The 26,869-nt window shown below is 39.8% G+C and overlaps 1 protein-coding gene across 1 annotated transcript in view; it reads right to left on the bottom strand.

The window, feature by feature from the left end:
* The window catches only part of ARNT2 (aryl-hydrocarbon receptor nuclear translocator 2), a 72,813-nt gene that overhangs the window by 16,211 nt on the left and 29,733 nt on the right, over window positions 1-26,869 (bottom strand). Inside the window, exons 5-11 of the mRNA XM_010023194.1 lie at window positions 22,888-22,990; window positions 20,846-20,911; window positions 20,310-20,395; window positions 11,461-11,537; window positions 9,672-9,806; window positions 8,950-9,024; window positions 5,205-5,356 (exon numbers count right to left, since the gene is read on the bottom strand). Of these exons, the coding sequence (XP_010021496.1) occupies window positions 5,205-5,356; window positions 8,950-9,024; window positions 9,672-9,806; window positions 11,461-11,537; window positions 20,310-20,395; window positions 20,846-20,911; window positions 22,888-22,990 (694 nt within the window). The remainder of the gene's footprint in view (window positions 1-5,204; window positions 5,357-8,949; window positions 9,025-9,671; window positions 9,807-11,460; window positions 11,538-20,309; window positions 20,396-20,845; window positions 20,912-22,887; window positions 22,991-26,869) is intronic.

Genomic DNA, 26,869 nt, shown 5'->3' with positions numbered 1-26,869 from the left:
GGATGTGCAAAGCGTACCATCTCTGTGAGGCTCCTTGCTCAGTTAGCAAAGAGGATATAACCCACCCCCAAACTTTGCTAAAGATCAGAGATGAGGATAAAATTGGAGTTGGACTGACAAGAAAGCTTGATACTTGCAAATGATACTTGACAGTGGTCACAGTTTCTGGCATCTCTCTGAAGGAAAAATCACCCAGCTGAGAGGAATTACACACCATGTGGGTGTTCTCCCAGAGAGACACTATAACGTGACATGTGGTGATAGATGGGATTTTGCAAAATAGCAAGATCATGGATTTTTAACTCTGGAAAATTAGGACACGTTTTTGGCCACAGGCTTTTATTTTAGATTTTTGTCCAAATCTTAAGTTTTAAACTATAGAGATTCAAATGTCAAGGGACTGAGAGACAAACTTACAAAGTCAAATGACAATTTAGCCACAAACTAATGGGAACATGAGGGAACTCTCAAACAAGCTATTGAAGCAAGTAACAGGTTTTTCCATCGCTTGATGCTTTTCCAGAGGACATTTTGCTCAGACACCAGTTACTGGCTTTCATGGCAAACTGGACAAAAACCCGTGACCTGAAACAAACAGAAGATTGGAGTAGATGGCTAAAAGCCTTCTGCTAGCCTCATGGTGTAAGAACATGTAAGATACAGAATCAGTTTCATCCTATGAGTAACATGCAAATAAAGCCAGTCCTCTCCAGGTCATGAGAGAGCCATGGATTTTCCACATTATTTTAGCCAACAGAGGATTCCTAAAAATTACCTCTGGAATGCAAAGAAATTCTCTGTTCACAAGCATAACATGTATACTATTCCACAGAGCTATGGGAGGCAATTTAATCACGGCAAATCTATGGGGAAGTTTTCCTAAATATCACTCTGTGGACAATAAACACCCATTAAATCCTGTTGTTAACGTGAAAGCTAATTACACTGTTTCATTTGTTTTTACTACCACCGACTTGGTGCGTGTGTCAATAAACAGCACATTAGGTCTCTTCTGTTCCGTATAAAGTATGTTTTCTTGATTCAGCCATATACATACAAATGAGCCAAACAAAACAGCATACTTACTCCGTATTTGTTTTGTAGGCACTTCTCTAACTTAGTGCTCCTTTGCCCTTCTCTATCTTTCATCTCTAATACTCGTTAAGCTGCAGTACAATATAAATACGACATTGTGCTAACAGCACTGAACTTTGGGAACAACCTCCCAAAACCATTTCCTATAAAAACCAAATACTTAAAAGAGTATCTTCCTTGAAGTCTGTGCAAGCTATGCTGCGCTTAGTAAGACTCAAATGCAAAGCCAGGTTAGTTTCTTCTGCTGTTGTTTGCTGCTACTGTAGAAATAGTTCGAATGATGCTTGAAACCTGAAAGAGCCTGTGCAGCAATTCACGGACCTGCCGACTGGAGAGAGCTGGTGCTTCACACCCTGCCATCTAACCCAAACCCCAACCCAAACCCTTCTTGGTTTCAATTTCAGTTTCACAGCTTCAAGGAGTAAAAGAAATTTCCTGGCTCTACAGGATACCCAACATAGCAAGTAAGGTATTGTCTGGCTTAACAGAGGAGTCCTGCTTTACTGCAGGAACTCCTGGCTCACACACGGGTTAGGTATGAAACTGAGAAAGCCCTTAGCTTGAACAAGGAATGGTTCAGCAAATCTGAAGGTTTTGAGAGTTAATTCAAATTTACTTAAATAAATTTATCTGGAGGAAAAGGGAAGATTGTGTGAAAGCTCCTTTGACACTGGAGAGGATTTCAGCCAAATTACTCTCTCTCTGAACACTGAAGTCACCTGTTCCTTTTCCAGGCATCAGAGTAACCAAAAAAGGATTTGAACTTTAAAATTAACAGTCTCTATGGTGAGAGAGAAACAATACTACTGTATCCCTATCAAGCTATGTTTATGTAATACAGGCACATGCGCTTCTGTGTCTGGTTTGGACAAAACAGGAGCAATAAAAGCCTTGTGGCTGCTGTTGTAAAATCCTCTTTCAGACCCTCTTTCAACCTTCAGCTTCAAGCTGCCCCTATGAAAAGGTCTGTCCAACACCAGCCTTGAGGAATCAGATAGCCCACAGATAGTATGGAGATAATGAGAATGGAAGTCCTCAGCACCACTATCATAGACTGGAATTTTAATGGAAGAGTTGACCTCTTTAGTATTTTGGCCCATGAGAATATGAAACAGAAAGCATCTCTCCCACAAGCCAGGCTGATTCATCAGGCAGTCTGCCTCCTGCAACGACCTGTGCCAGCTCACTCCGAGACAAGAAGTCTTGAGACTCAGGACAACTGCTGGATTCATAAATGCACAAATATAGGACTTTGGGGCTTACAAAATGAAACATCACAATTTCCATAAAGGTCAGAAAAATATCTTTCTTTTATATATATATATGTTTATATACATAAAAAAGACTTTTATGTAGTCTTTATCTGTCACAATTATGGGTTATTTTATTCAAACACTGCTCTATCTGTATATTAAATAAACACTGATCCCAATTATTCTTTCTTTCTGGAAATCAAAGAGTCCCAACTACACAGGAAGATGTGGTCAAACAGGGGACTCTTCTTTTCAGCCGAACACAGCACAAATGCTAAACGTTAAATGCTTCATTTCTCCAGGAAGTTTCTCTTGGATGACTACACCCAAGTGAAGCTGAGAGAAGTTTTCTTTTCTTTTTTTCACAAGGAACTAAGTGAACATTTGAACCTAATGTTTCGTTACCCTTCCACACCAAAAGCAAGTTTGGAAAGCTGACTGTTTGAAGCTCCAAAAGAGTATATTTATAAAAAAAATAAAAGAGAAAAAAAGAAACAAAACAAACAAACCAAACCACCAAAATATAATCAATTAATCCCTCCACAACTGGAACCACCACTGCCCTCTACAGTCTTCTGGGAAAATTCTGTTCACTGACCAACTCTGTTTCTTTAACACAGTACACAGATGTGTGTACTGTGACATTAAACTATCCTGAGTTAAAACCTGATTTAAACCTAGATATTTTAGCTACATTGTCTTTACAACTTCATGCTGAATTCTGAACTGCCTCAAACCTGGATGTTATGGAGCTGGCTATGTTAGCACAGTGACAGATACATCAAAACATGTCTCAGGCAGAACTGCCTACAACTGCAGTGGAAACGCCCCCTGCTTGGTCTCCATGTGAAGCACTTTGCTGGACCCAGAGCATCTGATACTTCCACCAATATGTGAAGACAGCCATGCACATTGGTGTCAGTGCTGAACCACCAGTACCAGTAGGAGCTTCACAAGGAGGTGGAAATCAACAGTTACCATGACATACAACTCCTGAGGCGTCTAGGAAATCAGAAATCAAAACATGGCCCCAAACGTGTAAAAAAAGAAGATTAAATATCCAGAAACAGGCAGGAATAGCAGCACATTACAGTAAGTCCTCTTTGGAAATCTGTCTTTGAAGTGGGAGAGAACAGGGGGAAAAACAGAAAACAGTTTGAATAATGCATTCTTTCTCCTATTCAAAAGCAGATGTATAAAGGGTTGTATCTTGCCATCAGACTAGAATATTTTTGCCATGACAGGAAAGAGGGAACATCCTCTATCAAAGTAGCAGCAGGCAACTTCCATATTAGGTCAACATTTCTGGGTTGTTATTTAAACCTAGCAAGAGAGAGATAACAAGAGCCAGAAGCTGGCACAGTCCTGTTCATCGCATTAAGAGCTGGGATGCCAAGCCGAACAGTATAGTGGAGCCTCAGCAAGAAAAACATTCCCAGAGTCAACACAACGTAAGTCTACAGCCCCACGTTTTGATCTCTGGACTCCTGGGAACAAAACACAATTAAATCAGCCTGGGACAGATTTCAGAAGTCGCTTTTAATTTTGCAGGCCTGTTTTTGCATATACAAATTATTTGGAAAAGAAATACGGGACGGCAGAAATGTGGAAACATCTATTTTGATATACAGTGCAGACAGGGAGATATTTAGCTGTCTGATTTCAAGACACATTTGCTTGTTTTCAATGAGCTTAACTATTCAGTTGTTTAAGCCTGACTTTTTGAGTATGCAGAAAAAACTGAGCAAACCAATTGTGATGCTGGGTTTCAAGTGAGTGAATGTACAGCCCTTCTAGTTGTGTCCAAAGGATCAAGTCAAGCAACACCATGAGACGCTTATTAGCTTTCTAAGCTCAAATACCAAAGCCCCAGGGGTTTGGTTTTGCAAGTGGAGCTCTCAGCATGCATCTCCACTAGCAGACTGCTCGTTCAGCAATTCCATTATGCAGTCAAACAGGTTGAGAACTGAAAACCAATAATTTCTTCTGAAGTAAAAACTTGGCAAAACATCTTTGGTCAGACCAGAAGCAGATTTTGTTTTAGAAAGAGATTAAGTTTATATTAGAAAGAAGAAATATTTATAAAAAACCCCACATTACAAAGCAATGGTTTTAACAAGGCCAGATTAGCTTCTGCAGTAAGTGGCTCAGAACTCGGGAGGCTCCAAAAGCTCCTCTGCTCAGTTACACAGTGATGAACCTCCACTATAGTCCTGGAGTGACTTCCTCCTAAGAGGTCCAATGACAGGTTTCTGAAAATACTAATTCAAAGACAGGATGTTGTAATTTCCCTCTTAAGATAAGGGTTGGATCTGTCCCCATACTTGGGGATACTCCACTAGATCTGAGTATTGGGAAACCTTCCTGGTCAAGCCTACTAAGGAAATGATTGTGCCAGTTTTCTGGGCCATAAGAGTAGACAGCTCAAAAAGAAGATGCCCAGGACTAAGGAATGGTATGATCACAATGAGCAAGACACGCAAGTCTCTCTGGCTCAGGGATCTGGCTAATTTTCCTCCAGTATCAGGACAGCTAGTCTGCTGCTGGAAGCTCTGTGTTAGTTTCAGGCAGCCTGGACTGAGATCAATGGGTTTGTCTGACATAACAGATAACTGACATTTCTCCCCCAGTGCAGCCAGGCCCTAGAAGCATCGCAGAATCATGACACAGAGAAACAGCTACGCTGTGAGATCTCATGTTGTAGAAAAACCCTGTTACAGACTGTGCTGTTACAGAAAAATAACAGTAGTTAGAAAGAGGCTAAAAAAAAAATAAATCAGAATGCTGCTTTACAGCAAAAAGCAATGCTTAAATTATTTCACAACCCCATATTCGAGCATCTGGAAAGGCACATACTTTACATTAGTGTTGGTGCAGATGATGTATTCAATCTCATCAGAGTAAGGATTCTGAAATGTGAAGCTGCTGGTTCTGATCAGCATCCATTCCCGGTTTTTGGTACGAAAACGATACATCACAGACAGGACTTGACCTTTCAGTTTCACAACCTGCAAAACCATTTGGAAAGGTTAATGTAAGGACATTGTTACTTCCTGTGCAAATGAATAGTAAACAGCAGTAACTGGTGTGTTTTAAACTTGAATTACAGAAAGCTGTGGACCCATTCTGGCTTTCGAAACAAGAAAGAGTGGGCCAGTGTTTGAATGAAGAGAACACCAATAAGCCACTGTCCATTTTAATAGTATTAATGAAAACAGAGAGCAAATTCTTTGCTTGGACAGCCTATTTGTTTATAACTAAGAATTCAGACATCTGGCAATGCTCAGTTCAAATTCTGGTTTTGATAGAAGAGGTTTTGTTGAAGTCAATAGTTGGGCATCAAGTGAGAATTAAGAAGCAGCCAAGTAAAGAAGTACACTCAAAACAGTATTTGCATCAGTGGCACTGTAGCTGCCTTTCATGTGGCATCTAAAAATCTTGGTTTAAGTCAGAAGAAAATTTATATTGTTCTAACTCATTCAGCTGGCACTTACCTGGGCTATCTATGTTTATTTTTTTACTGTTTTTCCACCAAGCTATCTCAGGGGTGCCTCAGGGAAGGAAAGGGAAGGTCTGCTGCAAGTAAATACCACATTTCATTGTGGATTGTTAATCCTTATCCACTGGAATTTATTTTCTATTACCTATCTGCAGCCTGTATTTTCTAAAAGGAGAAACCCCCAGTATTTACCCTCTGTCTTTACAGACATGTAACTGGGTTAATAAAAATGCTCCAATCCTGTTTTTTCCAAAGGTCTGCACTTCAACCTGATCAACTGGATACAGAATTAAATGGAAAGAATGCAAACAGAAGACAAAAAGCCGTTTAGTAATGCCCAAGAAATTTCAATATAATACTGAGGCAAATGTCTATTTTTTTACTACTTTTGTAGTTTGAGTTCAGTGAGTGACATTCTTTTATCAGCAATTTTCTACTACCACACCCAGGGTAAAAACCACAGAGCTTGTGTAAAAGTGTCCAATCTGAATAGCATCCTACTGGACATCCAATAGCTGTATACTGGATCCTTTGATACTAAGTTCTACTTGTTGATGTTGGCCTTGAGGCTATCTTATTCTGGCTTGATTTTCCCACCCTGATGAATGAATTCATCTTCCCAAGGAAGTAGAAGCTTTGAGATGGATTCTGGCAATTGACCAAAACCTGCGAAACCCTCCCTCCCTCCTCTGTTATGCCCCAACCTGGTTCTGATAGTGTCAGCAAATTAGAAATGTCAAGTTTTCAGAGGGTTTTTAGAAAAAAAGAAGTGCTATTGGAAACCACAGTTACCTTTTAATGAAGAGACTTCCATGGCCAAACTAACAATAATAAAACAAACTGCAGTGATCTATTGTCCTGAAGTCTGAATTAAGCAAACATTAATTCTGTAATAATATATAAAGCATAGAGATCACTGGTGGGAAAATCCTGAACTGTCTTAAACCAGTGCACACAAACAAGATAGCACAAAAAATTCAAAGCTAATATTTAACCTTTGCTTTCTTACATTCTTTGGAAATAAAAACCACCTGGTACATAGCTTAACTGTTTACTTCAGTCTTTTATTGCCTGATTGAAGGAACAGCCCAAATCATACTGCTATTCTACTGAACAAAAATATACTTAAAAAGGAATTGCCTACCAAAGAAACAGCACAGTATTTTCATAGATTGGACACAGGTTGAGTGAACAGGAACTTTCACTTCTAACCTGCATTTTTTTCCTGCTCTCTTTTTGTATGATCCTGAGCAAATCATGTAGGTCTGATCCAGTAAATCATTTGTGCACATGCCTACTAGCGAGTAGTGACAGTGAAGTCCTCAGCAACCCAGTTCTGGGAGACACTGGCAGCATTGCACTGCCTGATCTCACTCTCGGTGAACACTGGGTGGACCAAGTCATTAACTTGAATGTTAGTTAGTCAGCCCTTTGGAGCCCCAGGCAATCACTTCAGAGACGGATGTTTGACATGTTATTATCCAGCAGCTCTCTGTCACTGTCTCTTGGATAAATTAATCGGATCAATCATTTGGGCACTAGTGAAAAACAGCATATGTGTTCTTGCGCCACTAGTGCGATCAGGCACGAGTTCAGGGAGCTGAAACAGCTGAAAGCTAGTCCCATGGAAAAGCAATTAGTCCCCTAGCTATCCCATCCAGCAAGTCCATGTGTGCTAGCAGCAGCACAGTAGGAAGGTGGGGGAGGGGTCAGGCAGGAGAGAAGATGGGGAGTAAGACCTGACTCCTGGTAACTGCTACCCGTCAGGTAGGTTCAGCTGCAGCATCACACCCCCAACCAAGGTGAGGCAGAGAAGATGGCTGGGTGTGGTAACCTATGTAAAGCATCTAACTCTCCCAGGCTCCTGCCTGGGAACCAACATCCTGAAAAGTCTTTGGCTGCTCTTTGAACTCAGCCTGTTGAAGGGACACTGAAGTGGATGCAGAGTGCTCACAGTCTTTTCTGCTAGCTCAGCAGAGGGGCTGGTAGCCTCCGCTTAAAGGAGGGGATGGTGAGAAATAGCTCAGGAGTACCAATATCCTACAGTGTCTCCAATGCTTCTGTAGAGACCATAACCTCAGTTTCACAATCTATTCTATCAACACAGAACAGCATTTAGTTGTTTTCCCCAGAGAGGCTTTTTCAAGCTCTGTTTTTGCATGCCATGCCTGAATAAAAAGTTAGCTATACAAATTGTTTCAGAATTCACTTCTTATCCACGCTTCACAGCTGAAAATACATCTCAGCATCCAACGCAAGATGGATCAACAAATCTTGGTTGAGCTATAGGCTGTTGTCAAGAAAATGTGGAACCACTCAGACCAAGTGAACCTCAGTAATCAGTCAAACATAATATGCCATGCTCTCCAGTGCAGCAGGCAAGGTGCTGAAAAGACCAGCAACACGCAGAGGGCTTAGAGAAAGCACTCCTACTGTATGTCCCAGACCAATTTGCAATACTAAGCTCTACAACGGAATAAATGCCTTTGATATAGCTGGTGTAAAAATGTGCCCCACTGTAATAACGAATCCAAATCAGTAACTCTTTCCATATGTTGTATTTCTTTCGTTACTTCTCTCTGCATTCCAATTTCCTAATAGGAAAAAGGGTCAAATTCTTTGTTGATGTGAAGTGGTATAATTTCCATTAACTTACATGAAGAACATCCATGCTAGCAGAGAATTTAGGTCACAAACAATCCAGCATTAGAGGGGTAGAACTACTGTCAACGCAACAGCTCGTCTTGGGAAGTAGATACTTTCAGTTACCACTTAACATAGTGGGACCTATACAGACATCTCCAGAACAGCTCTAGCTGTGCAGTGAACACTCATTTAACTTTTTGTAAAAAGAAAGCAAAATGTATAACTACGTTGACTTATTTCTCAAAATACAGCCAACACACATGCTGCACTTAAACTACCATTTAATGCAGCTTAACAGATTACTAACTGATCAACAAATTATTTTGTATCTTGCACCTCCTTCTCCTGCATAACAGAAGAAATATCTTGAAATGTAAAATAAAAGCTACTTCTCTGAACAAAATAATAACAACATTGATGAATAAATCATGGAAGAAAAGGAGTAGGACACGGCACCTGTTGGAAACTCTCTCTCAAATGGCTTTGATCTTCAGGATGGCAGAATTCTAAAATATCTTTCCCCAGAAGATCCTAGAATAAAACATAAAGCTGTGTAAAAAACCCAAACCACAACACAAACACATTGCAGATCTGCAAGTAATCCTTGCAGACACTACATCTACCAGCCTTTGTGGGACTACTCTGTTAATCAGGGATGAATCACACAAACAGGTTTGTAGGCATCATGTTCCACATTATATTTGTTCTGTTGCACAGATATATGTATTTACAAATGAATTTTAAGTGATTTTTTTAATACCTGTGAAATGGTGCCTTGAAGATACTGACATCCTCTACTACAGCTCATTTTATGGCACTAAGTTTTGTAAAAACAGTTACTATAAATCTACCTAAAATAAAAATAAATGGGAAAAACAAATGAGCAAGAAATTATTTTTTCTTCCAAACTGCAACTATTGAGAGTTACTCGAGGAAGAGTTGTGGTAGTCAGGATTTCATTTACCATTCTACTCAGTTCTGTGACCAGCCTCCTATTCAGAAAAGCAGATGTAAGCCTAAAGGATAATAGACGCCATAAATGATATTTGCTTACTGCTCACTAGATTGGCAAGGACTAAAAATCTCTCCAAGCACTGTTAACTTTCTGTTGCAGAAGTGTCTTCACTGGAAAGCTGTGAAGGTTTAAAGCATCTCCACATTTGCAGTGCCTCACTGACCTGGGGCTGGTAGCCAATGACGCTGATGCACCTTGGGTCGACGAAGGTAATGACTCCATCAGAATTGTGCCTGGACAAGAACTCAGTGGGGACCGACATGCCATTCATGTCCATGCACACTGGAGAGCTGGTCACCTAGGACCAAATAAGCCCACAGAACAGTCACCTTAAATCAAATTTGATTACAGAGCTAAAGAAAAAAATCTGTTGGCAGACTGCTAGTTACTAAAGGAAGTCATAAATTAAACAACAACACAGATAAATGACACACAACAACCTTTAGTTTGCAAATATCTCACCCTAATGCACCTATCTAGACTTAACAGCATGGCAGGAAAACAAATACACAAGAAGTTCTCAAGAAGGAGGGATTTAGTAAGAATATCAGTAGAGCTGGATTCATATCCACAGATTCCTATTGAGGACACAAACTAGACCACTGTTTTTCTTACAACCTTCAGAGTTATCTCTGTTAATAAGGTCCCAATGCAAAAAGAACAAAATCTCATTATTTTGCTGTCTTGAAGCAGATTAGCCAGTTAACTGTATGAAAGGCATCATTCTGCTGTTACAGAACAGAGTTTTAATTAGTGCACCTTGACTCCTCTGTGACTAAACCCATCCACAGCGCCTCCTCTTGCTCTTCCTCAGATACCCTGCTGGATCTTTTAACATAACAGATGTTTTGACACTCCACATGTTACTCATGTAATTTTCTTGGAAATCATCTTTCTTTGGCAGCTGTAACATATGAATCCCCGCAACTTCCTTTTCTCCAATAGCAAAGTATATTACCCTTGATTATAAAAGCACGATTCACCCAAAAACCACCATGCAATCCTTTTGCGGCTCAGCTCTGCCATCACAATGGAGACATGCTCTGCAGAAGTGCTAACACTTGCAGTAATGTGCAGGCTGTTCTCTGATGAGTTTGGCACCTGTGCTCTAATGAAAGGGTCATTCTACCTCATCAGAAAGAGTGATGCCATCCTAGCAGATGGCAACGAGTGCACGCCAATAGGAGATCATGCAAGAGACTCAAACCTGTTCACCCATGGCAGAATTCCCAGACTGGGAAGATAAAAATTAGCCTTCCTGCTGCGGTGAAGGAGATTCACCATGACTGCTCTAGCTCCTGCTCAGAGCTCTCGTCAGCAATGGATAAAGGAAGAAAATGTAACACATCGATTGCAACCAGCTGGACAAAAAGGAAGTAAAATTTTATCCTGACAGTTCCCTTGGCTGACATCACATTTGAACGCACAATACAACACACACTGAGAATAAAGCTATTCTTTGTGAACTGCCTCTTGACTACCTTACCTTTACCATTTTCAGAATAACTCCTGCAATCAGAGTACTTCAAGTAGTTGATTTGCCAGAGAGAGAAAATGAATAGAGGAATAGCAGGGAGCGGATCACTGGCTTTGGGAGCCACTTTAACCTACCACCTGCAGTGCCTGTACTCCCATGTTTCTCACTATCTACAATACCCCAGCCCTACACACCCCAGAAAACAGCAGGTCTGTACATGCTCATCTTCCATGAGCATCTTTGCTGCTGTTAGTGGATTAAGTGCACATATGCACCAAAACCACATTTCCATTTTGCTCTGTTGACATTTTCTAAACAAGTGACTGGCTGCACACAGACATCAAGATGCTTTGTATTTTGGAGGCATGTTAAAAGTTAAAGCTTAGTACCAGAACTTTGTCCAAATCTTTTACAACTAAACCACAACACTGATTATGCTTTTGGAAGTAGTTTTTATAAGAAAGACTGGCATTACCTGAAGCCTTCCTATTGCCACGAGGCAATATTTACTACCTTGTCCCACATCAGCATCTTCTTCTGGTATAGTCATTCCTAGAGTAAATGATAACAAACACTGTTGTAATTGGGAAATTGAGATGAGCAGAGATGCTGCTAGACTGGTTCTGTACTATTCTAGATGCTTTAAATCATTCAAAATAACTTTATGTCTTCTCTAGGATTCAGGCATCATCTCGGGGTTCAGATCAGATGATCTTCCTCAGTCATGCTCAATCCAACATACATCACATGCATATACAGTATCCAAGGCAGCAATTTTGGCTACTGGACAAAACAGAACCAAAAATTCCACTAAAAACCGAGATGGACAGTAACATTTCCATGAGTACTGCTCCACAGCGTGCTACTGTGACCACTTAATCTGGTCAGTGAATGCACATCATGTTCAGTTTTCTTTGTGAATAATGTATTGTAATGAACCTTAAAAACAAGGTAGAGCCTAGATTATTCATTAACTTCATGATCATATTTAACAGCTGGTTTTACTTTTTTCTATAATGGACTAAATCTGGGTTCTTACGTTGTAAGACTGAAAAAATGTGGATGCTTTGTGAATAGTGCTTGTTTCTGTTGTGTAACAGGAGTAACTATTATAAACACAGGAATCATTTCAAAACACACACGTGTACTGTTTTCCATCTCAGTGTTTCACAAATAGGAACGTTCACATTAGCACTGTTTACTTGCTAGTTGACTAAGTCTTTAGTTAAGGTTATTTCCCAACTCCAGTTTTGAGATAGCAATTTCCTATGAAGCACTTGAAAAAAACATCTTCCAAAAGTGACACTGCTGACTTATTTTAAGCGATTTGTAAACTCTTTCACAAGGCTTTTCAAGGAACTCAGTCACAACAGGCAGTGAATCATTTAAGAGGCACTTTAAAGCAATAATGAAATTAACTGCAAAGCAGCTACCAATGAGGAAACAGCCACTTTATTCTCAAAGTTTAGAATTCCCAATGTAAGTCAATCTTTGGACCGTGCAGAGGATGACAGCATACAATTTCCTTAAATAACACCTCTGTAAAATGACTAAAATGCTGCTGAATAAACTGAAGTAGTTTCTGAAGGAAGTTATTTTCCATCAAAATAGTTGAATCTTACCTGACAATCAGTTTCTAAATAGCACTCTATGGGTATTTTTCAGTTCCCATTGAGCTATATGATAAAATAAAATATACAAAGTATAAAAGAAAAAAAGCCATATTTTTGTATTGTATATTCAAACTTCCTTTGCAATGGAATTCACGATATTGGGGGCGCAACTTCATTTGCAGCCCCCAGCAGATAACTGGGATTTTATCAGGGGATCTCAGGAGCTTTACAAAGAAGCAGCATTATTGTCCCTTCTAACAAATGGGAAATTGAGGTGCAGGAGGAATTTCAATGCCACACTGCAAGAGCTGGGCAAACCTCCCTTGTCTTCTATACAATTATCTTGCTACCCAGACATAAAAACTTCTCTAAATAACTCCTTAGCTTCTAAACCTATGTGATACCCTTCAAACACCAGGATACCCCTCTGAAATATATTCTTAGAAAATGCATGAGAAGATCAAGGTGGCAATATGTGACCTTAGAAACACATTATTATTAAACACTTAAGTTAAAAATACCACTGGGTGGAATCAACACAGGTTATGTTACGATTAAACATTATTTTGTGCTTCCAATGAAGGTCCCTCTGTGGGTCACTAGGGACCCAAACTTTCACTTGAGATTCTTCACCTCATTTAGAACGCCCTTGAAATGAAGACAACCTGCATTTACCCTCCCTATATGACTATTCTGCACTGCCTGCAGTTTATCAGGTTCTTCAGGCAGTTAAATTACAAAGCCCTGCTTCAGTATTTCACACACCACTATTCGAGTCTCTTTTCCTCCACACACTAAGGAAACCACAAACAAGATCCCAAGCACAAATAAGTCCCATGCTCTGAGACACCAGCATACCGCAGAGAGCATAAACCACTGACATAGAACTACTGCTAAGAGACTCATATTACAGAAGTACTTTGTTTTCCTTCCTTGCTGTGTTTACACACAGTTATTTCTTCAATACAAGTTGTAGCAATAAGCTAACAACAGCTCCAATAGGCAAAGGACCTGAATTTGGCTGCCTCTTGAGAGACAATATTACTCTGAAAAAGCAGAAGCAAACATACCTGTGTTGGACCCAAATGGACCCAAATCTGTGTCCACTTAAGACAAAATTTTGGCAGACATATGGCTGCTATCTGCTCATACGCATGTGGTGCACAGGGACGGTCAAGCTTCCAAAACTAAACCTAGACTCATCCACATGAGCAATTTTAATTTTAAATAGGTAGAAAATAGTTAACTGAGAATTGTGTGCAGTTGCAGGGGATAAGAAGAGGAAGCCAGAAGTTTCACCTGACAAAGTTGTGACTGGAGGTATGAACAGAGAGCAGGACAAATGAAAACGTGTTTAGGAAGGAGCATGAGGACATTGACTCTGCTATGAAAGAAATGCAGCAGTGTACAAAAACAACCACGGGAGGAAAGCAAGCACTGGAGATACTGAAGAGCTGACCCAACACTTTGGCTGGAAGATGGCAGCTAGGACTGCATCTCTTCAGAGATGGATGAGGAATCTCTTGTTCCTCAGTCCTGAAGTCAGCAGCAAGGCATGTTCAAACATCAGCCAAAAGAACAAACATTTTAAAAGCTGGTGCCTGAAGCATACACCATGAACATACATACATAACATGAACATACAGTTACATTCAGACACCTCAGTACAGGGGGTCTGATCTCAAAGATGGTGAGTGATTCTAGGTCCTACCATACCTCCTTCAGAGGATTTTCTTGGTGGCTGCCTAGCACTTCTGAGAATCAGGCCACTTAAACATGGCCTAAGTGCTGTTTTAATAACTGTAGGCATTCTAGTTGGATAACCTTAACCAAAAGATCCCTCTTAAATAGAGTTTTCCATTTGAGAGGGACAAATTTAAAGTCTTATCCCTTGACTTCAAAAGATTTTTCAATCATTTCCTTAGTGGCACAGTGTATTGAGAATGACAGCAAAGACACTCAGCTGGATGGCTTCCACTTTGCATAATCTTTTTTTCCTGCAGCTTTCAAACACACTTTCCTTTTTAGGAACTTGGTCCATGCTTGCTACTGCCCAAAATTAAACTCAAAGCAACAAACAAGCCCCAAAATTAAACCTAGCTAAGAAGCATCATTTCTGATGTCACTCTTTTGGCAAGGGATGCTCTTCTAGTTTTCACCTTTTGGTTTCTTTCCCCCTCAAGGGTGGATTACAATTGGTCTCTATAACACAGTGGAAAATGTGTTAGTTGGGCTGTCTCACAAGACACCCCATGAATAAAAAACAGTCTGTCTGGAATTAATCAATACCTGACCCAGTGAATTGCTAACCCTTCCCTAAATGTGCCTAGAGTGAAAACATGCCAAAATGATTGACTCCTCATCTGCAATGTAGGTGCTATTACTGACAGCATTCCATAAAGGGAAATTCTTTTCTTCATTCTGTTGCTGGTAGTTACAAAGATTCAGCTGCGGGTGTGCTTTTTTGGAAGAATGCATTTGTATAAGAGATTTACTTTTGCTTTAACATACTATTGAACGTACTCCAGTATAGTTAGGTAAATAAAGATATGTGCATTGCACTTAATACTGGTTTGTCCAGCTCTTAACACCATGTAATATTGTTCCTTAACATCACCAAGTACCATCATTATCTCAAAAAAAAGTTGCAAAAGCCTGGAAGAAAGCAGCCATGCTTTAGGCAGCATCAACAAAATAAACATACATTAGTTATTCACATTCTTTACATGTAACCCTGAGACTGGATTTCTCAACACCAAATATATGCTCCTCTTGAATAATAAATATAGTGCTATGCTTGTTCAAGTTGACATCAACAATTCACAAAGCTCAGCCTGCAACTGAGCCTCACAAATAGAAGGCAGTGTCATGAAAGGTTATATTTAATTTCCAAGTGTTCTTTATGCCAGCAAACAGTTTCCCACAGGGCAACGGCATGTGTTTGTGTGGACATAAGGAACTTACTAGTTTTTCCAATGAGCTACCAGTTGGCTCTAATAACACAACAGAACCATTTTCTGCCTTTTTTGTCTATCTTTCTGTGAAACACAGAATAGTGTTAGTGGCTTTATGGTTTTACCTCACTACACTCAGAATTAAACAGTGTGTAAGTCTTCAGAAGGACACTATTTAAGCGCCCAGCAGTCACCAGCAATCCCCTGTTAATGCCTATCTCCATCAGAACCAGTTCTGATAGTTACACGCTTGTGCATGAAACTGCACTGTGTGACTATCTCCCATACACAATGGAAAAAGGCTGTGGATGTTTACAGCATACCAAGGAAAAATCTCATGAAAGAAACCCAACAAAACTGAAATTCTTCTAAGAAAAAGAAAGGAAAAAAAACCCCTTGAAAATGACAGCACTGCAAAGAATATTCAAGCAACTATTTTGTTTTGTATTGGAAGAGGGAGTACTTTGCACAAATGTCCAGATTCTGGCCAAAACGTTAAAATAACCTAACAGCTTTGGCATGCTGTGGTTAAGACGTTACGGTAAGTCTGACTTGGAAGACTAAAATGTTTCTTGTTTAACTAAGGAGAAAAAAAGATTTCAACATTATTTGAATTTAACCTTATTTTGGGACTTTCTCTTTGAAGTTTACGAAATGAGTATCTATCTAAGCTTCTTCTTCACTATGTGTTTTTCTGCAGATCCTTGGTTTTCATTTACAGAAAACTACCAACATCCTGACAGACTGCATCTTCTCTCTCCACCAAATATTTTCCATCAATTGTTATGGCATAAAACCCCAAAAAAACCTATTAGGAAAATACCATATAGACCACATAGGATTCATTTTCTTCCAGGAATGAGATGCTCAGAGGGGAGAAAAATAATAAAAGAAAAGCTTCCACAAGTTGAAAACTGAATGAACACAGCATTTCCCAGCTTTGTGACTGGTTATGAACTCCAAGCATGGTCTAAGCTAAGGATCCCAAGTTCTTCTAACTGTGCTGCTTTGCCAGGAACAGAGGGACAAAGGCTGAAATTTGTGTTCAGCCAGTTTCAGACAAGGGGTCTTTTTACCTCATTCAAAATCATCCAACACTACATGGTCATTCTTTAGTATAACATATGACATAACTGGTTGGAATATCATTCTGGAGTACCTGACTCCTTTTTCCTTTGACTTCTACACAAAGTTTACCCCTATTACTTGAGGCCAACCTGTAATTTATGGAGCTATAAACGTGTAGGTATCATATGCCGGGGTTTATACTCAGGCTTAGCTTTACCCTTCTCTTGCAGAGAAACAGAGAAAAATGAACTGACCATTAACTAGCACAGCCTAAATGGAGGACAAGGCATGATGTCCTTGTGTTTTCTCTCCTATTTCTCAGTGAAAAAGGGGCTAATAGCCTGCCAGTAAGTGAGCCTTCCTTCTCCACTAAAGCAAGAAAAAAGCAGAACAAGGTAGGCTAGATGTCCAAAAGTGTTTTCAGGCTGACCACAAACCCGAGTCGTAACAGAAATTGCTTTCTACTTTAGATCTCTGGAAAAACAACAACAACAAAACCACAAACCCCCAGTCCTTAAAATATGCCATCATACTGATGGCCAGCTGTCTGCAGTTTATTTGTTTTCACCTGTAAAGTACCCAAATTACTTAAGAGATTTAACAGACTGCTCAAAGCAACAGCATTGTCAAATCTGATAGTCTATCACACTAATAAGGATCAGAGAGCAGTTCTTGCCTTGGTATTTCTGTATCAATACTGGTTGCATTATACTCAGTGTGGGACTAAAAAAATTAACACATTGGCCACAGACAATGCCATACAATCCAGAAACAGAAAATACCAGGTGCTAAACAAATCACATTAAGTGCATTTGCTAAATATTTGTTATTTCATTTATGAAAGTATGTTTTATGTGCTGCATATAGGTTGCATAATGCACATGCCACACTGTATCTCTGAAAGAAAAGGATGAGTTTATATTAAAGTGTCCACTTGGCAATTGAAAAATAAATGAAAACCATTCTTTCCATAGCTGAACTTTTAATAGCTGTAATTTAGTACAAACCCATTTATTCTCAAGAAGCCAGAGATGAAGCAAAGGCCAGAGCCTTGCTACTCTCTGACTGATTAGAACAGAAGTAATTCTATTACTGGGTAGAAAAGCCTTAGCAAATTCAATTACTGCTGCAGTTATTTCATTTGCTTTACAGATTATGGTTGAATTACCGCTGGAAATGAGAACAAATGCAGTGGTGTTGCCACTTATTTACCTAAACACATACTGGGGACCAAATCGGCCCATGGATATTCTCATTCAACTCCAGAAGTCAATGGATACATGACAATCACCAACACAAAGTGGAGAAGACTAGGAGGGCAAATAAACACTCATGAAGGAGCCTCTGATTCAGTACAATATGCCCTGAAAAAGGCACTCAGGCATGACTATTATGAGTAACAATTTGGATGGTAACATAAAAAACCACTGGAATTCCACATAAGACTGTCAAAATCAAACACATCCCTTAGGATTGTGCTATAGTTTGGAGGCATTAAAATTGTGGAGGAGCACTGGGATATTATAAGGAAGCACCATGTGATCTTGAGGAGAGTAGTAATAGAAATGGGATGAAATTCAACATTACTAAATGCATAAGCATGCACCTGGGGACTAATAACAGCCATAAAATACAGCAACAGAAATGGGATGAAACTTCATATTATTAATTGAAAGATCACACAATTCAAAGCTATTTTTGCTATGAACTGGAAGATTTAGACTTGATAACTGAGAAGAAGGCAGCCTGGTGTGTGTGTGTGTATATATACATATATACACATATATATATATATCAGGTGATTTAAGATGCCAGCAGGATACACTATACAGAAGAGAAGCATGCTGTGTTATATACTGCCAGTCAAGATAGGAAATACCACTTTCATTATGCATCACTACAATCTCACCTGGAACAAGAGTGTATAGGGCCAATGACCCACATTTTGAAAAATTCAGTGAAAACACAAACAAGTGCAAAGGAAAGACACAAGGATAATGCCTTGTGAGAATGGAGATTAGAAGAAGCAGGCTGGTTTAACTGTGAAAAGTCAAGGCTAACAGGATATGACTTCCTTTTGGAAATGCACCAGAACACTGGAGATATACAGACAAAAGGCAGGAAAACTCCCACTTGATCTTCAGTAAAATATAATCCAAGGATACACCGGCATGAACTTCCCATAGACTAATGAGGACTGAAAAGTATAGGGCTTGTTAAGCATAGAAGAGCAGTGAGGTTTTGTAAGAGCTCAAGACAGGGATGGCACCTCACTAAAGTAAACTGGAATTTACAGTGTGGTAACTGGTAACAGGTCACTCAAGATCCCGAAGTTCCTTTACATGCCATTCTCCTGCACAGCAGTGCCTGCTCCCCTGCAGAAATGGCTGCTGAATTCATACACTGCTGATGTTGTAACCCAGCACTGACACGATTTCGTGAGTCTGCAGCTCTGCATTAGTGACATCCACCCTGAAGTGTTAGACCTCTTTAAACATCCCATAACATGCACCAAGCTTTTCATTCAAGCTAAGCAAGGAGCTGCAAGAAATCTCATTTGACTGGCACCTTCCTGAAGAGACATCCTGTATATCAAGGCTGAATTCAAGTATGTTTGGGATTACTGATAGAAAAGTTAATCTCTTTGTGGAAGAAAAAACCCCAACAAATTCCCAACTTTTCATTTTCATAAAGCAATTTACACACACTGTGCTCTTTTGAGACAGAAATTAAACTAAAACATTTTGACTCCTGTAGCACACTGAAAAATATTAATCCCCATTAGCAAGAAAAGGGGAAGTTTTCCTCTTCTTCCAAAACTCCAATCCAGCAGGAAATCAGCAAGAAGTTCACATCTGCATGCTGGTGTCTGCACACCACTGCACAAACTTAGTGCAAACCACCTCTTAGCATCCATAATCCCTGCACAAATGTGATTTATGCCTGTGGTACGTGACCGCAAAAGGGCAGGACAACTCATGGTTTGATTCATGCCAGCAGGCACTGTCATACTGCAAACAGCCTCTCCTGCAAACGCCAAGGTCAACTCACCCAGTTCATGATGGTGTTTGGATGAGCTCCGCTGTCTCCTCCTTGGATTTTTCAAAGGTAAATATTCCCATATGTAATACTGAGTTACAGTAGGTAAATGTTTTTCTCTGTAGTTCAAAGCAATATGCCAAGACTTGTTTCCCAGAAAAACAGCCTCAAAACAGAATTTAATGCAATCTCCGAACATTCTCTACTAACCCCACCACTGGGAAGGCCTATGCGCCGAAATTACACATTTCCATACATGGGTGCTTGCAACTCAGTACTTAAGTATAAAAGCAGAGTTGGTACTCTCTAGTGGTACAAATGCTTTGTGTCTACCTTATTATAATCAGTCAATTTTTATGTTGGTTTATCAGAATGAAAACTTCTGATCCCAGTTGCTGGAATCCTACATTATCAACAATTCCTACGGTTCCTCTGTGCCAATGAAAGTGGGAAGGGTTTCACATGGAAAAATGAGGAGGCCCCGAGTAACAGCTGATTTCTTGCTATCAAAAACTTATCAAGATGAGACTGAATTGGTTACCCCACTGAAATTCAACCTGGTTTTGTACCGGCAAAGGAACCTGAGCCAGATTTTCAACTGTCTTGAAGACAGTGTGGTGCACAGCACCTTCAGTGAGATACATACATACCTGCTGGTGGCCAAGCCTTGATATAGCCAGTGCAATGGACAACAGCATACTGTGCTTCGCCTTCTTTTACTGGGCCAAGGCCATTCCTAAATGAAAAAGAAACACAAAAATACTGTGTTGATTGACATGCAGAATAGCTTTATGCTCTTAAACTACAACTACTAATGATTTACTGGTATTTGTAAGTCACGTTAGAAACAACAAACCTGGAGTTCTGTACTATGTCAGCTCCATTAAATGGTTCAAGCCATACCTGCATTCCATAATACTTCTCTGACAAAGATACTGAAGAATGGAGCTGGTTAATACAAAGAACTTGAGTGACTCGTACAAAAAGATCTGGTTTGCAAAAAGATCCAATGACTCTGCCAACAGCTGAATTTAGTGGTGAGCTCTCTCCTGAGCCCCAGAGCTGTTTTATGCTGTGTGCTAATGGAGATGTTTGGCCAGGTTGTATTCCTTGAGGGAGCATTAGCCCAGTGGAAAATGAGAGTGTTTATGACAACTAACTGTTGTGATAAGTTAAGTAATAGTACCTGTATCTTTTTCTCATGGTGGTTATTCTGTTCAGAGGTAAATGATCCAGAGGAGCATTTCCACACCTAAAAGTAAATTAATATTTGAAAGGGCTCAAAAAGGAATAAAAATACCCAGGATGAAAATACATTTTAAGATCTTTATTAGCATATATAAGTAGACAATAATGGATATTTATTTCTGACAGAAAGTCAGATTCATGTTTTCTCAGAACTTGCTGCTTCCAAAGGCTGAGCTTTTTGTGTGTGCTACAAACATGCATTTTATTTTAGAAAAACAGAAGAGACTACAAGAAGTTTCCCTCCTGTACTCCCCCAACCTAAAGATTATTTGAAATAGATATTCAAAGAGTGGCTGAAGTACAGATACACTTTAAAATACTATAAAACAAGGGTGAAAACTAGAAAAGAATATATCCACATTCTTTTGGATATGGATATATCCACTGAAAATAATCTCAGTGTTCCAGTAGCTCCCCTGGACAGAGTATTTCAACTGCCATACACCAGCTACAATGTTAGCAGTCATTGAACAAACATTTGCAAGAACAGACTACTTACACTGTCAAGTAAGTTTCTTTAACAGTTGACCATTTACATTTTTCATATTACTAAATATGCCCAACTGTAGAATTTTAACAATCCATTTGAAGCTGAGCAGTTTGAAGGGTAAAAGCAATTAATTTTCAATGAAAAAGAAGAACAGTAACAATGAAAGCAGTAATCACAAGGAAGGTTCACATTGTTTGAAGCTCATTCTTCCCACAAAGTTTGGGTTTTGGTTTTGTTTTTTTTTCACACCAGTCATTGCCAAGAAGGAATGAACAATTAAAATAAAATTTAGAATTCCAAAACCAAAACAATGGGGCTACTGGCATGTGCTCTCATGTGCTGGAGTTTACAGAATCAGAGTGCTAGGAAATAACTGCAATCTATCTGAATTGTTGTTTTAAAAGCCAAGGAACAACTGTAAACAGGACATTAGGCCTAGTTTTCCTTGCACAAAAGAGTCCTCTTCACATGATCACTGTGTGCAGCTTGAAGGAGGAAAAAGCAATGTTCCCAGTGCCTCTCTGCCAGGCAGTATGTCTTTCCCCTGGCTTAAGGGGGAAAAGGTGCCATAGCTCTGAAGTCTGATCTTGGAGGTATAAAATACATAAAACCCTTACAAAGGCACCCAAGAGCCATACATTCAGCCTCCTCACATGTCTGGAAGAAAATCCACCATATAACCAAAGTACAGGCATCTGCCGTAATGTGTCAAATATTCTACTTTGCGAGTTTCATTCCGTAACAAATTTTGCATCATCTGTTTTCAGCATAGATACTGGATATAGGCTGCAGATGCAATTTTGTACTTTCCCCACTAACCACACAGACAGAAATTTATTGCAATAGTGACAGGCATTTTATCCCATTAGCACTACAACGACAGAAGTGCCCACAAGCCCCAGCCAGAAGCACTGGTCAGGCAAATCTCTTTCAAGAAGTCCAAGCAATGCAGGAGAAGTTGGAAAATTGCAAAATAAAAACCCTCTAACAATTACTCATTTATCTAGCATCAACCAGCTGACATGTGGTTAATTCATACCAGGCTTAGGTTAATTCCTACACAGCTGGCAAGTTTGCAACTGAATTCCTGTTTGTCTTCAAGATTCTTTTAATATTACTGGTTTGCTGAAAAAATACACAGAGTTGGGTTTGTGAAAGCCTTGTTCCTAAAGTACCGATGCAAATAATTTGACTGGAGCAGACAATAGCTCACATTCCAGGGGTGAAGTTGTCATGAAGTTCTCTGGGGAAAGCATGTTATACCCCACTCTCATAAAAATAACTGCAACACACAAACTTGGTGCTGTTTTGTCATTAATCGTAAAGGAAGAAAGGTTTCAGTTTTACTCCAGTTCCAAAAACAAGCATTCTGGAAATGCTTAATGGGAGCGTGTCATTACAGTTTTAAGTTCAAATTAGTGCAACAAAATGTCTGAATCTAATTTGAGATGGGACCAGAACCATCACAGGAATACAAGGTAAATGCATACCTCATCCTGCAAATGAAAGAGCGCCTTGATCCCATGCACATTCTCATTGAGGACTGCTGACCCTCCTTCTTTACAGTTCCAGTCTTCAAGTCCAGGATTCGTCCTACAAAAGTCAGGGAGAGCAACTTATGTTCAGTATATAAATTTAATCCCATTCACTAAAAACTAAGATGACAGTAAGTTCATAAGCTAAATGCCATTAGCCCAGTTAGGAGAAAAAATGCCAACAAGAAATCTTGATGCTGGTCTCACATTGCTTATGTGCTGGCTTAACTAATGATTTCAGCGAAGCTGACTCTGAGTCACAACAGCAGTGGCTCTTTTCTGAGTTGGCCCAAGACCAGCTTCCAAGGCAGGGTCAAATGTCTGGAGGCAGAGAAGACAATGACAGCAAGCACAGCTTTCTGACTTGATCTGCTCGCTCTGCTCTTTACCAGAAGTGTGGATAAAGCTACATGCGTTATTCCCCTGACAGCTACTCCTCCTTCCCTGTGCTCTTGAGCCTATCCAGAATGCCCTCACCATAACACCACCTCACACAGCCAGAGCTGCAGTGATGGTAAGGAACATGCAAGACCAAGCTTTTCTCCTTGGTGATGAGATACAGGATATGTCACAAGAGCACTTGCAGTGGGACCCTTCCAGAGGTGATAAAAAACCTGACACGACAGCATATTTTTAAAGTTAATTTACAGAATCGCTGAGATGATCTAACTCTCCACAGAGCAACATGAGTCTGGGGCCATGGCTGGACCTTGCTGATCAGCATAAGCTGACTACAAACCTCAGAATCTCACACCACAGACACAGCATTGAAAAGGGATGACAGCTACCAAGTCATCTCAAGAGAGGACAGGATGGAGGGAGTGCTGAGCTGACACTCCTACACTGAGTTTGGGGAGGTCTTTATTAAAAAACAAAGGTAGCAAGGTGGTCACAGATAAATCTTTCCATTTTCCGGAGACAAAACAGAAGGCAGTGATTACTAAAGATAGGCTCAAATCAGTGATTGCAGACTACAGGGTATCACCTAGAATCCTAGTGTTCATCACCAAAGAACTAACAGAATGGACTTTTGCATCTACAGCTCAATTGCTAAGAGATGACTATAAAATCTTGCACATTAGTAATAGCCTAGAAATGAACTGCTGGCCCGGATCCACAATGCTTCAGGGCTGGACATGGACACAAAAGTGACAGTGGGCAAGAGAAATGCTGTGGAATAGCTGCTAGACAATTAAATGACAGCCACCAATGGTGATGACACATGGCCATGAGCAAACCTACATGTTTAAGGTGGGTACCTTTCAATAACTGAAATAATAATAACGCTTAAGTCTTTACTGTGATGTAAGTAGCCAAGTTTACAGGAACATAAGATACCATACTGTACTAAATTGAAGAAATCATGCAAAATACAAAGTTTCCCTTATCAGGTTTACTCAAAAGTCTTTGTCCAAAAATAGAGTTCTGAAATAATCCTACTGCCAAACATTAATTTCAGAATTACTTCAACTGAAAATATTTACCTCCATCCATGAATGAGAATAAAATCACTATAAAGCAGTTTAAAGATTAATATTTCAGGTAAGTAACTAGGCAGCAGCATCTTATTCTTCTATTCAAATCACTGGGCTATATACTGATATATGATTCAGGTATGAGCTGGGAAGAAACCACCACATTTCCCAGCTCAGTTACGCTGATCCTGTGATGTAGGATGGATCTGAGATTCAAACACATTTCCCTCCCTGCATTGAAGAGTCTGTCTCTGTCTCATTTTCTATAACCAAAGCACAGTCTATTTCCCCATCCTCATACTTATTAAAAAAATTTAAAGAAATAAAATATCATCAGGGATAAGGCAAACTGACTTGCAGATGAAGGCAATACACAACGAAACAAAAAAGACAGAATGTATGTGCAGGACCCCATGGCTGTCCATATGAGTATGCAAAGCCAAATGAAACCATTAAAAGCATTTTTCTCTTTGGAAACAATAACTTTGTCATGTAAACAAAAGAGGAATTGTTTTCTGTGCACTTTTTTTTTCCATTTCAATATAAATTCTTGAAATGACATTAATAATCAAGAAGCAGTGACAGTAAATGGAACTCGAACAGCCAAGAGAAATTTCTCAGTTTTCATCATCCAGGAGCACCTCTAAAAATAAGAATACTTCACAATTACGTGAGAGCTAAGCCTAAAATTGCTGACACATGTTCCTTTGGCACATCTGAAAACCCTGACAGCAGAAGTCAGTTTTTAAATTTAGCCTTTTGTTTGGCAATGTCTTAGAAATATGTACCAGATAACAAGTAGCAGTCTAAATTTTGCCATGACTTACAAAATCACTGCAGGGGGTCTCTGGGAGTATAAGTCAGAGAAATGTTTGGTACGCAGATATTACAACAACGCTCTCAGCAGCTTGTTTCAATAGTCCATCGTGCATATGTTAACCTTGCAGAGCTCTAGCAATGCAGTGCAGATTTTGATAAAGAACAGGCAGTTTGTTTCTCATCTATTATTAGAAGTTTATGATCAAATTACATTAAAAAGAGGAAGAATTACAGGTGACTAGACTAAGGACAAAGGGTTAAATTCAGTTCAAACAAGCCTGGTATAAGAAGACGACCCAGCTTTTAAGTTAGTAATACTGGTATCACCAGATGTCTGGAGCATATCATGGAGAGTGAACTGGGAAACAACCCAGTGTGAGATCTGCATGCAACCAACGTGGCCATGCAGCACGGGTAAATGCCAGCTTTGGAAAAAGACAGGCATAATACTCCCAAGTCCTTGCATCCTGTGTCTGCCCATACTGTTGCATACACACCACTGAAAGCTTTCTCTGGAGAGCTCTTCTGTTTAATGTTGGCAATCTGGATACAGGGTTACCCCTTTTTATTTTCATGCTAATTGCTAAAAAAACCATCTTCATTTGCAGACCTAGATTTACAGCATGTAGATTTTACCAGATAATTCTAATGAAGTACAGAGAGATGGAAAACAGTGAAGTGAGTATAAGCTGGAGTGGTACCACAGTTATTTGTTGTGACTTCTTTTTGCTGTGACAATACAGTTTCACCTGTTCTCAAAACAAAAGTCACAGATGTTCTCCCCAGGCTCCTCACCACTCCACACCAGACACCGAGGAGGGAACGGACCCACACCAACACTGCTTCTGCTAGCAGGGAACTGCAAAATCATCTTCTAACTGCTTCAGTATCAACTCCAATTCCCTATGGCTGCTCACAAGATGGACCTGAGCAGGACCCACATTGCAGTCAAGCAAACTGGCATAAATCACAACTCAGTGTCATTCAAACAGCTCAATTCAAGGAGGTTGCATGCTGTGATGATGGCTCTGTCACAGAAACATAAAATATATTCCTGCAGCTTTTATACTAGTGCTGCTATGCCAGTGATGAGTGTCAATTTAGGTTTCTCCAGATGAACCACAAAGTACATGTGACGTTAAATTTGGCCATGATGCTCTCATGAATAGGAAATATTCAAGGATGCTCTGACAATTTCTGCTAACTGAAAGGTGCACGTTTCTTTTAGTTTGTTCAGAAGAACAGTTTTAACAATCCAGTGCCACCACCAGCTGGATCCCTTTATGAGCTTCCCCATAAACTGGTAATTGCATGTAGTTCATTTTCATGTTAAACTTTTCCCCCCTCCAGCTCCAGACACAACTCTCAGATACTCATCCTGCACTTGCTCTATCTCCGACACAGCACTGCTGTGACCAACACTGCTGTCTTATTACCATTTACAGCAGCTGCACAACTCAGAGGAAGCCAGAGTTTACTCTGCTGCAGAAGAGAAAGCAAATAAATGAGCACAATGCTTATTAAAACCAGCACATAAATCTCTCTGGTTGGTCTGGGTATAATGGATAATATGTGGAAAGCTACCAACTACAGTCCCCATCCAGAAGGCAGGATTGCTTACACCTGTAATAAACCAGTTGTCC

Source organism: Nestor notabilis, unplaced genomic scaffold (genome assembly GCF_000696875.1).
Source record: "Nestor notabilis isolate BGI_N333 unplaced genomic scaffold, ASM69687v1 scaffold13291, whole genome shotgun sequence".
In the NCBI taxonomy this organism is placed as follows: domain Eukaryota; kingdom Metazoa; phylum Chordata; class Aves; order Psittaciformes; family Psittacidae; genus Nestor; species Nestor notabilis.
Note: the sequence above shows the minus strand (reverse complement) of the source record. Positions and strands in the feature narration are given on the sequence as shown.